Below are 14,092 nucleotides of genomic sequence, written 5' to 3'. Positions count from 1 at the left end.
GGGGCAGCAGATGACACAGAGACTCATGACTGTTCAGGTGTTGAGAATTACTGAGGGTGAGTGCTCAGCCCTGAGAGGGATATGTGAATCACCCTTTCACCCCCCCAAGGCTCAGAGAACGTCACAGAAGAGGGAGCAGAGAGGATGTGAGAACCAGAGGATGGGGAAGAGTGTTATGAAGTGTTGTCTTCTGGACATCACACGGCCATTGCACTCACGAACCCGAGGCAACTGTGGTTATCTGCACAAAACCAGGCAGATCCTAATTCTGGACCATGGAGGAGGGGTTCGGGAGATCCCACCCTTCACTGAGGAGCTTTTACAGGAGATGCTATGGGCTAGGGCCAAACAGAGAAAGACCAAAATACATTGTATACATGTATGAAATATCAAAGAATAAAAATATTATGAGTATACATATATACACGTGTGTATGTACACACACATACATACACATACACACACACACACACACAAATTGCCCTTAAAAAAATCTCTAAGTAATAGCCAAGTGTGATTGCCACACACCTTTAATCCCAGCATTTAGGAGAGAGTTAAGTGGATCTCCAAGAGCAGGAGCCAGCCTGGTCTCCACAGCACTTTCTAGGCCAGCCAGGGCTACACAATGAAACCCTGTCTCAAAAGTCTATGAAAGATGTTACTTTAGAAACCGAGGCCAAATGATGTAACTGGTTTTATTTAGAAGTCATATTTTATCAGACATTAAAAATAAAATCTGTTTGTAATACAGATACAGCAGGACTCACTGAGAGACACAGAGCCAAGCTGCCCCAGGAAGAGCAGGCCAAAGTGCCGTTTGCTTTTGTGGGTTTCCCACCCCCCCTCACTTGCTAACTCCAGCATGTGGTGCTAAGCTTGAATACATGAAATATGCAGTTTGCCCAACACATTCACAGCTTGCTGAAAAAACTCCACAAAAAAAACTAGTCTTTCTCTGCAACAAACTGTCGAGACGTGCTTCTACAACTCTAAAAATACGGTGCCTCTAGAAGCTGCTTCCTCTTCCAAGTGCCATTCCTTAATTGGCCACAGGTCACAAAAGTGCTACTCAACACACACCATCCTCTGCCACCGAATGCGATTAGTGACTTACAGATCTGCCTTCCCAGTGCACTGGGAACTCGAAGGGCCGCTTACCCCTTCTCTCTCCAGGATGTAGCACAAGGTCTTGCTGAAGGGAAGATGGACGGGAAGTACCGATGTTTTTTTTAACAAGGGTCATGTTCAGGGGCTTGGGCCAAGTGAAGAGTAAATCTTGGAAGAAAAGGTAATAGGGATGGAGGAGAGGGTCCCCCAGCACCCACACTGGGTAGCTCAGACCTGCCTGTAACTCCAGCTCCGGGGAATCGGATCCCTCTTTGACCTCCAAGGGCGCTGACATACACATTCACGTGAGGATACCCACAACCGGGGAAAATGCACACACACACATGCGCCATATTCGTATTTATAAAGAAGCCTGGAGAGGGGGTATGGGAAGACGGCTCAGTGGTTAAGGGCACTCTGCTCTTCCAGAAGATCAGGTCCAAAGCAGCTCAGGACAAATGGCTGCCTGCGGTGCCTACGGACATACCAAAGTGCATGCTGGCCTCCAGGCTTCCTCGGCATCAGAAATACCTGCGGCTCTTTTTGCCCCACGCCCTAGCCTAACCGTCTCCAACTTCTCATTCCCATACAACCCTGACCTTTGGGCCATGTGCTCACTCATTTGGCTTCTCTCTTGGCCCCTCTCTGTCTTCCCCTCTCTCCCTCTCCTCTCCCCTGCTCCCATCTCCTCTCACAGCCTGGTCTAGTCTGCTGGCCATGTTCAGCCTACTACTTTCTCCCTCTGCTCTGGACTCCTCCAGATGCCTCTGGCTGTCCTCCCCCTCAAATCTACAATACAAACCTTCCCCTTAACCATACCATGGAGCAGCCATGTTGTCAGTTTATACATCTGGTGCTGAAATCCTCGGTTTCTACACAGAGGACCCAGGTTTGGTTCCCAGCACCCACATAGCAGCTTATGGCCATCTTTAATTCTAGTGTCAAGGGATCTGACATCCTCTTCTGTTCTCCAAGGGTACCAGGCATACACATGGTATGCTGACTGACATACAAGTAGGCAAACACACGCACACACACACACACACACACACACATTTAAAAATTAAAAAAAAAAATCTTTAAAATGAGGGAGGGAGGGGGTTCTATGTTCTACATGGCCATCAGCCCCCCAGCACATGCTCTGGCTGGCTGGGTTTCCCTCCTGCTTGCCACAGAGCCTCTGGGATCAGAACCTCCCTCACCATTACAGTTGGCAGGCATGGTGAAGTCTTAGCTCAGACCTCTCATTTATGGTAGCAAAAGCTGAGGCAAAACCTGCCCCCGCCCCTCCAGTGGTCATTCTGATCCCATGTGGAGGCTTCTTTCTTCAGATTCCACTGACTTTGGAAAGTGTGAATCACCAGGTCGCCCGCCCCATGGCTGTGAGGGTCCGTCTCCCCAAAACACCACAAGCTCCTGCAGGGGAGGGCCGTTCAACGTCCTGTTGCCGTGTGCCATACAACGACGGCCACCATCAGCCTCTCAGGACGTATTTGTTGACGAAAAGAACCAAGTGCAACGCCTATCTGAGGATCAAAGCCACAGGAATCTGTTCACAGGCATGAGGACGTTCACGTGCGGCCCATGAATCTACTCAATTGCTCCCAGCTCTGTCCTGGAAGAGGGTTTCTTACCCCCATCCCAGGAAAAGAAGAAGACAATGTCAAGAATGCCAGCCCTTTCGCGGCTATTCGGTTACACACCCGGTGCCAGGTTAGGTCACATCTGCAATTGCTTTAGGTCCGGCCAGCTGTGGGGGATGGGGGGAGGCTGGCGCAGACTTTATGGCAACAACCAAAAGAGAAACATGTGCTCTCCGCTGGGGCAGAATCCACCACAGGCTCTGATGTCACCCTCCACGGCTACCCCAGTGGTCTGCCGCCCATCCTGCTCTCTCCCGTTTTAAAACAGAGGCCCCTTGCCTTCCGTCCGAGTGCCTCTCTTCATAAGCAGGGGCACCTCTCCTGCTGCCCAGGGGATGTTTCCGTCCATACCTGGAACCAGGAAGCTGAGCCCTGGAAGGGACTCTCCCCTCGGCACTACCCTGGGCAAGACGACGTGCTGCCAAGCACTCTTGGGTAGACAGAGTAACAGAGTTAAACTGGCACAGCTAGAAAAAGGTTATCCATCTAAGGGCTGACAGTCCCACACTGTGATAGACGCATACCACTCAGACTGGGCCAAAGACCACAACCATCTCATCTGGGACATACATGCTGACCAGAATCTTCCAGTGCCCCCACGGATCCACCGCCAACACCCAAGGGAGCAACGCCAAGACCCACCCGCAGTCATGGTTGTGTGACTCATGAAATGCACCACACATCAAGGCAATGCCGACGACGGCAAGCAGAGCCAACACGCACAGCCATGGTGGACCCTGGCGGCGGCGGCGGCGGCGGCGGCGGCGGCGGCGGCGGCGGCGGCGGCGGGAAGGAATGGGAGGGAGGCTAGCCAGAGCTACTGAGAGTCTCTCCTCTGCCCAGAGCTCACCTCTTGCAAGGGAGGCCTGTGGGGAGATTCAGAGCCAGGTAAAGCACAGGAGCCCGAGGCCTGGCAGACCTTCCCACTGGCCAGGCAGGCAGGAGCAGGAAGATGGGTATCTGAAGTAAGAACACCCCGCTTTTCCTACTCCTTCATTTTTAGTCTTCCACATACGCTGCTGACAAGGGGGGGGGGATAAGACTCCCCCACCCTCACCCCTTACACATACATGGATAGCACCTGGCAGTCCCCTAATCCAACGTGACTCTAATAATGTCCGTAGAGAGAGTGTCAGATCCCACAGGTTGTGGGCTCAGTAGCACAGGATCTGCCTCCTCCCCCTTCAGATGCCAGTTGCAAGTCACAGGTTGCCGCTTATCCTTATGACCAGCTGTAAGTGAGAGTTCCTCCCATGGGCTCTGAGTTTAATGACTTCGTAGGATGCTCTCAAAGAATGCAGGACACCACCTTGCCTACGGTTACTGATATATTAGTCAAGGAGTCAGATCAACGGAAGGAGGGTGGAGGCGGCACATGGGGCAACGTGTGCGGGAGTGGTATGGAAGGAACTCTGATGCCTTTCCAGGTGTGCCAACCTCCAAACGCCTCCATGTGTTCACCAACTCAGTGCTGTGTACCCAGGCCTTTTAGGATTTGTATGGTAGCCTTATTATCTACATGAGCAAGACTACTTAAATTATTATCTACTGGCGGTCAACTCCATCTTGTCACATCCCTTTCAGGGAGGTCATGAGTGATACTTGAAGTTTCAAACTCTTCACTGCCTTGGTCTGGTCAATCACTGACTTGCCCCATCCTGAAGCTCTTCAGAGGGTCACTAGGAGTCGCCGCGTTAAAGTAAAAGGTGCTCCCGTCACTTAGGGAAGGCAGAGAAGTCTCAGAAGCTTTGGGACCAGGGCCAAAGACCGAAAGTTAGGACAGAAGGGTTTTAAAATTCTCTGCCAGCAACCAGGGCAGAGTCCAATACACCTGCTTCTTCTTAGGCAACACCACGTTCCCAGCTGACAGACTGCAGCACACCCACAGCGTGGCTGACACTTCGCCCCAGACGCCCGGCAGTTCCCAATGTCGGCATTCAATCTCCTATTATCGAGAAAAGTGGAACAGACACAGGAACTGCAGAGGGTCACAGCTTGGGGAGGGATAGGCACACTCAATACGCTGACAAAAGCGATAGTTTCACGGGTGTATGCACGCCCAAAACTTAGCAAATTGTTCTATTTAAATGTGAACGCCCCGGCATGTGCCCCTTACGCCTGAACGACACTTTAAGAACTTTCCCCACTGAATCTGAATATTTATTGATGGTGGTCTAGTAACTTCATATTTTTATGTGTTTTTTGTTTGTTTGTTTGTTTGTTTTTGGTTTTTCAAGACAGGGTTTCTCTGTGCAGTTTTTGGTGCCTGTCCTGGAACTCGCTCTGTAGACCAGGCTGGCCTCGAACTCGCAGAGATCCGCCTGTCTCTGCCTCCTGAGTGCTGGGATTAAAGGCGTGCACCACCACCGCCAGGCCTGTAACTTCATTTTTTTAAAAGCTGAGTTTCCAATGTTTACTTCTAAGTTGTGTGCTTCATTTCTTAGCATGTTTTTCGCAGAAGTCAGTTTAATTTAGAGAGCAAAGCAGTAATACCAAGCCTCCCCAGCACCCCCCGCCCGCCGCCCCACCCCAGTTTCTCAGGGAAACTGTATTCATTCCAGTTTCTAACGTAGCCTAAAAATATTTCCCCCAACCCCAACTTCTAAGTGGCAGAATGGACGCCCCATTGCTCCCCTGGCTCCTTGACCACCAGGTCCCCAGATTTTCATTAATAAACCATTTTATACACACACAATAAATCCTGATCAGTCAAAATGCCACAAATTTCACAAAGAACACCCCTAAGCCATACATACACACAGGCCGCTCCAGTTGGAGTCCTAGCATGCACATGGAGGTTTACAACCCTCTTTAACTCCAATTTCAGGGAATCCAACACCCTCTTCTAGCCTCTGCAGGCACCAGATGCACATAAGCTACACACCCACACATGTAGGCAAAACTTACAAACATATGCTAAAAATAAATAAATCTTTAAAAAAAAAAAAACACCCCCAAGCATTCAGGAGATCCCACCATACTTTGGTCAGAGTGGCCCCCCCCCATACAAGCATGGACATATAAAATACTCAGCCACATGGAATACTGATAGACAATGTCTCTAATCCAGCAAACAACACCCAGCCCATTCTACAGAGCCATGGTTTGGGGGATGGAACCAGGGTACTCTACCACTGAGTTACACTGCCTGCCTCCTTTTTATTTATTTTTTTTAAGACAAGGTTTTGCTGTTTAGCTGAGGGTAGCCTTGAATTCATAATCATCTTGCCTCAGCCATTCAAGTGCTGAGATGGAAGACATGCATACCACGACTGGCTATTGCCTTTTCTTTTTTTTTTTTTTTTAGTCAAAGCCACAGGAGAAGAGGGCCAGGCCATCACCAGAAAATGCTCTGGTAGAGCCTTAGAGGTCTGTGGGATCTGGAGCTGGCTGAACATGGAAATCCTGGGAGATAGTTATTTCAGAGAAGCCCAGAAAGATGTCTTCACCTCACCTCACCTCACCGAGCCCAGATAAGGCCTCTCCTTAGGTTTTGTCTTCTGTAAAGGCCTTGACTCCTCAGGAGAGGAGCTGTGGTCACCAGGTCATCAGAGAAGGAGCAGTGGCCCTTCAGCCCTGTGGGGTCTCTAGCCTCTGACAGCCACAGAGGTGAATGCACGGGGCGGGGAGTCTGATTCCCGATTTGATGGCATTAGTCAAGGGCCCTGAGCTGGAGACACAAGAGCCCATTCTCAAATCCCGTTTTCATATATTATTTTTCAGCATCTGCTGAGCCCCTGTAAATGAGCCTAACTGCTTCCTTGCTAAAAGTAACTAAAGTTTAAAAACCACTAAATGTGTATGTTAATTTGGAAACCTCGCCTCTCCAGCTCTGGGCCTGAGGATTTAAAGGCCAGAGCTAGAACCAGGCATGGTGGTGCACGCCTTTAATCCCAACACTCAGGAGGCAGAAGCTGGCCTCGAACTCACAGAGCCCTGAGTGTCTGGTCTACACAGTGAATTCAGAGATAGCCACAGTTACATAGAAAGACCTGCCTCAAAGGAATGTGTGTGAGCCGGGCGGTGGTGGTGCATGCCTTTAATCCCAGCACTCGGGAGGCAGAGCCAGGTGGATCTCTGTGAGTTCGAGGTCAGCCTGGTCTACAAAGTGAGTTCCAGGACAGGCTCCAAAGCTACACAGAGAAACTTTGTCTCGGGAAAAAAAAAAAAAAAAAAAAAAAAAGGGGGGGGGGAGTGTGTGTGTGAAGCATAAAAAAGAAATGAAGCCCACAGTGTAGAGGAAGGGAGGAGAACATTCTGGTGTGAGCAGGAAGTCACAAGAGAGATAAGATAAACTATGATTGGTGAGAACTGTAGAACTATGATTTGTCAAAACTGTAGATGATGAGAAAGGGGGAGGGGGAGGGGGGAAACCAGTCAGAAATCTTCCCTGATGCCCAAAACCAAGTCTTTAGGACACAGAGACACTGAGTCCAGGCCCAGCCACACTTCAAACTCTAGGGGTCCCCAATAGAAGGAGTGGGAACAGAGCTAAGTCCCAGTTCAAACCCATACCAGCTTCCAGGCCTCAGTGTTCCAGAAGGGTGGGATAGAGGGGGCAGTGGCCCCCAAGTCAGTGACTTACACTGTACGCGTTGATAATCAGTTGGATAATATTTTTGGAGTCTCCATGCAGAATCTCCACAGTGGTGCCAGGTATCAGGGCTGTAAAATTCTTGAAAACAAAACAAAGAAAAGTAAGACCATTTTGCCTTCTGGGCTGGCTGATTTGATGTCAACTTGACACAGGCTAGAGTCATCAGAGAGGAGGGAACCCCAGTTGAGAAAATGCCTCCATAAGACTGGACTGTAGGCAAGCTGTAGGGCATTTTCTTAATTAGTGGTCAATGGGGGACGGCCCAGCCAATTGTGGGTGGTGCCATCCCTGGGCTGGTGGTCCTGGGTTCTCTAAGAAAGGAGGCTGAGCAAGCCATGGGGAGCAAGTCAGTGAGCAGTACCCCTCCATGACCTCTGCATCAGCTCCAGCCTCTAGGTTCCTGCCCTGCTTGAGTTCCTGTCCTGACTTCCTTCTGTGATAGACTACGGATGTGAAAGCGTAACCCACGTAAACCCTCTCCTCCACAACTTGCTTTCGGTCATGGCGTTCCATCACAGCAATAGTAACCCTAACAAGACACCTTCCATCCTATCAGAGTCAACAGTGCACTACGGACAAGAAGAGCAAGGGCCAGACTGTGTGCTCTGGCACTCTCCCACACCACAAGCTGGAGAAGGTGCCGTGGGAGAGGCAAGAAAAAGTGGTGTGAGTACACTCAGTAGGCTGTGGAGGGGAGTGAAGGGCTGACAGTGAGTGAGCCATTCATCCGGGAACTCCTGATTCTCTCATCATCACTGCTGGTAAGCCCAGGCTCATTTTCAGATAACTCCGCCTGTTCTACAGGAGCACAGAGGACCACTTCCCCAAGTGTCTGAGGGACACCCCATCTTCTCAGTAGGGGCTAAGATACAAAGGGGGTCCTTCTAAGGGCCTTTTGATACCCGTGTGTAGGTCCTGGGACAAAGTCCTTTGCCCAGCACAACTCCTAAATGCTGTGCTGACAAGACAGAGTCCCCATCGTTCTCAGGGTGTACAGGTCTCCCCATTCTGGGGAAGGAGACTGAGGCCAAGCGGGATTTCTTTCCTTGTGAAACGATGCCCAATACAGCTCCTGCAACCAACCCTTCTAAAATGCTGTTTGTGCTGGGCGGTGGTGGCGCACGCCTTTAATCCCAGCACTTGGGAGGCAGAGGCAGGTGGATCTCTGTGAGTTCGAGGCCAGCCTGGTCTACAGAGTGAGCTCCAGGAAAGGCACAAAGCTACACAGAGAAACCCTGTCTCAAGAAAAAAAAAAAAAAAAAAAAATGCTGTTTGCAGTGAACAACCTTTAACCCATGCACGAACAAAATGTGTCTTCTCATTTCATCATCTAAAATAGACTCAGGCTCAAACAAGGTCCAGAATTCAGGAAGACATGGTAGTATTCATGACTGGTGGCCCAGGTGACACCTCGGGAAGACCTCGGGTCACCTTGTCAGCTTGAACAAGCCATTGCTCTCTGTTCTTGGTCCCTGACTGCTTTTTGGGAGAGTCACTGTCCCAGGCCACTCCTGGCCTCCCACCCTCTGTAGGAAGGCATTCAGCTGGAATACCAAGCTAGCCATACAGGCTGCCTAACGTCTCGGTTTCCTTTGCACAGAATTTCATTTCAAGTTTTCCTTCTTGACTGGAATAGGCCCCTGTGACGCTACCCGTCTTCTGAAAATGACAGCTCAGACTATTTTCTAGGTACTTCTCTGAATTAAATTAGGTAACATAGTTTACACTCCTGGTGAAGACATTCATGGCCAGATGAACGTTCTAGAGTCCCCTTAGTCTCATTATCTCCAAGCACAACTGGAAAGGACTAGAGTGGCCTCCTCCGTTGACCCTGGCCACTCCCACTCTGATCTCCAACCGGCTTTAGGTCAGAATGAGTCCCGGACCAGGCCACCAGGCTCCTCCCGCCCTCAGGAATACCCTGTAGAGCATCCAGGCCCCTCCCACCCTCAGGAGTACCCTGTAGAGCATCCAGGGTCCTCCCACCCTCAGGAATACCCTGTAGAGCATCCAGGCCCCTCCCGTCCTCAGGAGTACCTTGTAGAGCATGTAGTGGTTCTTCGTCACCGCAAAGATGAGGTTAATGTTGTTCTCCGCCAGCTTCTCCCCAAGCAAGGCAAGCGACGGATAGTCCTAAGGCCAAGGCAAAAGAGTCAAGACCACAACAGCTCCAACCGGCTGTGACTCTTGCATGTGATCTGTGGGCAGGCAGAACTTCTCCCTGACAGCATCTTTCCCTTGGGTGCCCGTTGGGCCCAGTTACCAATCAGCGGCTCCTGAACTAAGAGGTTACAGGGAGTGACGCTCATAAAAAGTCCCCTCTGGCGCTCACTCCCAAAGTGTGAACGTGAGGACTGGAGCATCTCTAGGTGTGATCTGTATCCCGCTTCATCCTTTCAGGAGGGATGGGGACCATTACAGCTCCAGGAAAATCAGCCCCACCATCTGCTGCCGGCTCCTATTAACTTGCCTCCCTTCCTGTGGCTATTTCTTGCCTTGTTTTCTTTTTCCTGTGCCCAACAGTCAGGCCACCAATGCACGTAGGTCCTGCTCATGGCTCAGAACAGAGAGCGAAGACCACTGCTCTCTGGAATTGGGCAGTGATGCTGGGGAGCGGGGAAGGAGTGGGGGATCCAAGTGAGGAGAAAGGAAGGACAAGAGGCAGTTTAACGAGGTCCTTAAGGATTTTAAGAGCTAGTGGTGGGTACAGGGTTCACCAGTGGGTGAGGTCCTATAGTTACAGGCTCCTTCTCCAAACTCTCTCTCTCCTGGATAACATGGAAAGTTTGGATGGTCACCTTCTGAAGCTGGAGAAAATGGGCTTGTTCCGGAAAGAAAATTGGGAAGAACTCCTCTCTAGCCAGATATCAAAATGGATTTGAAAAAGAAGGTATACACTTCTTGAAGAGCCTGCATAATAAATGTGGCAAGATCTGCTGGGGCTGGGTATCCTCTAACTTCTTCTATCCTAGTTGAGACCTCTTCAGAAAAGCAGGCTCCACCTTGCCTTCAGACCACCTCTCCATGGGAACCACTTGGCTCCCAGGTCACCTCTTCCTCCAGTGAAATAGCTCCCGTTAGGTACTCAATGGTGCAAACAAAGACAACCAGCTACAGAAATCCCTGATGAGAATGAGTTAACAAGGAGGTTTTAAAACCTAGTCAGAAAAGACAAAATAATGAATAAAACTGGATCGCCAGGATGGAGCAGAACATCAGCGAGCCCGGAGGGCCAAAGAAGCTTTCAGGGAAAGGGTGGGCCATGGGATTACAAGGAGAGGTAAGGGGAGCCCTCCCAGTCCTCACCATCTGGTTGGATGCTGTGTATTCATTGGCTTCGTTCAGGTGACACTGGCCATCGTGTGGTTGAACCAGGCCGCCCAGTTTTCCATCCAGCGCGATGTGGGGCACGTCATCCGTGGTGAACACCAGCAAGTGTAGTGCATCTTTTCGCCAACCGATCTTCTCCTGAAAGACAGAAGATGGAGGGTGCTATAGCCTTCCTGTACAAACCCTGCCCCGACATCAGATGAGAAATCTCCAAGCTCGGCCCACATAGGCCCATGGTGCCTAGACACCCATTCCAGCATCATCCTCTTCCCTCTGACTTCATCCAAAGGCTACATCTCGGGAAGATTCCCTATCAGGCTCCAGAATAAGTTTGTCCCCACCCCAATGCCTTCCTCACACACATTGGCTAAGACTGTATAAGATGATGGTTAAACACTTCAAGCCCTGTTGGATCACAGTGAAGCACCCAAATGGTCAAGAGATGACTCAGCCTGTTGAGGATCTGGTAAGAACCGCCATCTTTCCTGGTAGCTGTGAACTCTCCAGTTCCTGAAATCACTTCAATGCCCAAAGTGCATCCGATGCGCTATTTCTCCCTTACTCTTTCACCACAGGGGATTATTTAGTCTGCAGACTGAGGCTCAGCTAAACACAGTGCACAGCAAGGGGAGGGCTCCATACTGCTCATATATGGCCACTATAGCCATAACATTACACAAAACGACTCAGGAATTATCAGGAACTGATGGTCAGCCTTTTACTACCGGTGAAAGGGCATCCCAAAATGTATCGGTAACTATAGGGAGGATTTAAACTCTGCCGAGAGTTAGCTATGCTACATACTAGATATGGAACTCATGGAGGTGGGATTCATCGATCTCAAAGGTGAAAAGCAATTGTCTTTCAATGGTAGATGAGGGGCTGAGTACCACCCTCTCTCACTCATCATCATCTGAACAGCTATGATGCTGTCTTACTCGCTTCAAAAGCAGCATGGGCACAAGAAAAACATATCACAAGATTAAACAAAACAAGGAAGAGGAGAAGAAGAAAAGAGATTCAACAGAGAGCCAGAGGAGATGGAAGGCCTGGAGATCTGTGGTGGACAAGAGCGGTCACCTACTGAGGAGTCAGTTTTGTAGCCAGAGAACTTTTGTCCAGCAAGCGGCCACTCATCTCTTGTTGTGTGCCAGATCCCTTGGAAGGTCCCTGATCTTATTCCGGCTCTTTAAGATACTCTGTTTAGATGAAAACAGCAGCTTCAACTTACTATGAGGGTATTAATGAAAGCAAACACTAGGTTAATGGAACCTGGGGAGGGGAGGAGGAGGAGGAAGACAAGAGGATGACTATGATGATGATAAGAAGAAGGACAGGATGATGATTATGTTGGGGAGGATGAGGAGGAGAAGAGGATGATGATGATGATGGGGAGGAAGAAGACAAGATGACTATGATGATGATAAGGAGGACAAGAGGACGATGATGATGGGGAGGAAGATAAGAGGACGATGATGATGGGGAGGAAGATAAGAGGATGATGAAGATGATGGAAAAGAGGAGGACAAGAGGATGAGGAGGAGGAGGGCTGAGGTGGAGAAAGGCCTTTCCAATGCAGATAAAACCCAAGCTGCTCTGGAAGAATGAGGGAGAACCCTTCAAGGAAATGGAAAGAAGAGATAGGGAGGGAGGTCGGAGAAAGGGAAACAGGCGTTCTAGGTGTTGGCAGAGAGACAGAAAAAGAGCACATCAGAGAGGACCGTCCCCCCCCCCCCATGCTGGGGAGCTGGAGCCCCTCACCGCTCTACCAGGACAAGTTAATCGTGGAATAGGAGCTGGGATGAGGCTTTTCTTGGTGGGACAGGAAGAAGCCATAGAGAAGCTGCCAGGATTCTGCGAGGTTCTGATTCCTGCTCTGCTGGTTTTCACCTTCTAAATGTGTATGTATACACTTAAAAAGAGTGACTACCACGCTACATAAATTATCCCTCAATAAGCCAGACTTTGAAAAGAACCACCAACTTTAAGAAATATTTATCTGTCAACTCAGCCATTCTATTTCACAAGACTCTACCCATAAAAGTACCATGAAATTATGCATTACCAGAAAGACACAGATATCCTAGGGTATGGGAGTAGGGAGTAAACTGATAGTCCCTCCCTCCACGCTAGAAATTATGTTCATAAAAAGTCTGAAATTATGTGCAAACAGTGACAGCAGAAACAAAGAAGCAGATATTTGTGGTGGGATTATAAACCGTGTAAGAAACACAGAATTCTATTTTAAAAGAACAGGAGATAATGAAAAAAAAAATGCCATAATGTGTTTGGAGTCGGATTTTGGGTAATCTTTTTTTTTTTTTTTTTTTTTTTTTTTTTTTTTTTTTTTTTTTTTTTTGGTTTTTCGAAACAGGGTTTCTCTGTGTAGCTTTGCGCCTTTCCTGGAACTCACTTGGTAGCCCAGGCTGGCCTCGAACTCACAGAGATCCGCCTGCCTCTGCCTCCCGAGTGCTGGGATTAAAGGCGTGCGCCACCACCGCCCGGCTGGATTTTGGGTAATCTTTTCTTCTCCTTCCCATTATTTTTCAAACTATAAGCACTACGTTTGCAAGACTGATCTTTGAATGCTGTTATTTGCTTGTTCTGGCTCCTTTTTTCTCTGTCAGCTTCTCTGTGGAGACAGACAGATTGGGGGGGGGGGGGTTAGGTTAGCAAGGAGACAGACAACATGGAACTTGAATGCTTTAAGATGGGCATTTGTTGCTGCTTCTAGTTACCTGTGTAACCCTGACCAATTTATTTGTCACCTCAAAAGCTTTTTTTTTCTCTTGTCTGTGTAACAGGCAGGATACTTCCCTTTTACTGAACACATCCATGATTCCATTAGCCCTTGCTACAACCCCTGTGAAGCTGGCCAGACATCATCATCCCATAGTTGAGCAAATGGATAAACTGACCAGTTCACTCTACCATCAAGGCAGACTGAGATGGCCCCTGTCTCACCCACAAAGCTAAATCACCCAATCATACAGGGAGAGGAAGCTGTGTGCACACTCAGAAAAGAGTCTAGTACCGCAGCATTTAATCTATGACTGCTAGATCCAAAACTCAACGTTTGCTGGAAAGAAAGCATCTGGAGTAGGCACCGCTCCACGAATAACAATCAATAAGTCTATTTCCTTTTACATGGGCTCCTGATCACTAACGGTGTCAACAGCCTTGGCCCAGAGGTCAGGTCACAGGAATGGGTCAGAACACAGATGACTTACCCACCCAGGCTGTCAGCTTGCAGATTTCACATGATGACTGAGGAGTATTTCTATTCAAAATATATTGCCTGCTGTCTGGTTGCCCATAGGGTTGTTTTACAAAGACTTTTATAAAGAATTATGATTTATATTCCACATTTAAGACAAGGAACAACGCTGGGCAGAGGGATTTTACTCATTGTAAA

The 14,092-nt window shown here is 49.1% G+C and overlaps 1 protein-coding gene across 2 annotated transcripts in view; it reads right to left on the bottom strand.

Annotated features, from left to right (window-relative positions):
- The window catches only part of Itgb5 (integrin subunit beta 5), a 118,949-nt gene that overhangs the window by 41,010 nt on the left and 63,847 nt on the right, over positions 1-14,092 (bottom strand). For both annotated transcript variants that reach the window (XM_006974543.4, XM_006974544.4), the window contains exons 6-8: positions 10,654-10,815; positions 9,385-9,480; positions 7,336-7,425 (exon numbers count right to left, since the gene is read on the bottom strand). In XM_006974543.4, coding sequence (XP_006974605.2) covers positions 7,336-7,425; positions 9,385-9,480; positions 10,654-10,815 — 348 coding nt within the window. The remainder of the gene's footprint in view (positions 1-7,335; positions 7,426-9,384; positions 9,481-10,653; positions 10,816-14,092) is intronic.

This window comes from Peromyscus maniculatus, chromosome 12, assembly GCF_049852395.1.
Source record: "Peromyscus maniculatus bairdii isolate BWxNUB_F1_BW_parent chromosome 12, HU_Pman_BW_mat_3.1, whole genome shotgun sequence".
NCBI lineage: Eukaryota > Metazoa > Chordata > Mammalia > Rodentia > Cricetidae > Peromyscus > Peromyscus maniculatus.
The sequence above is the reverse complement of the archived record's forward strand: the minus strand, read 5'-3'. Positions and strand labels throughout refer to the sequence as shown.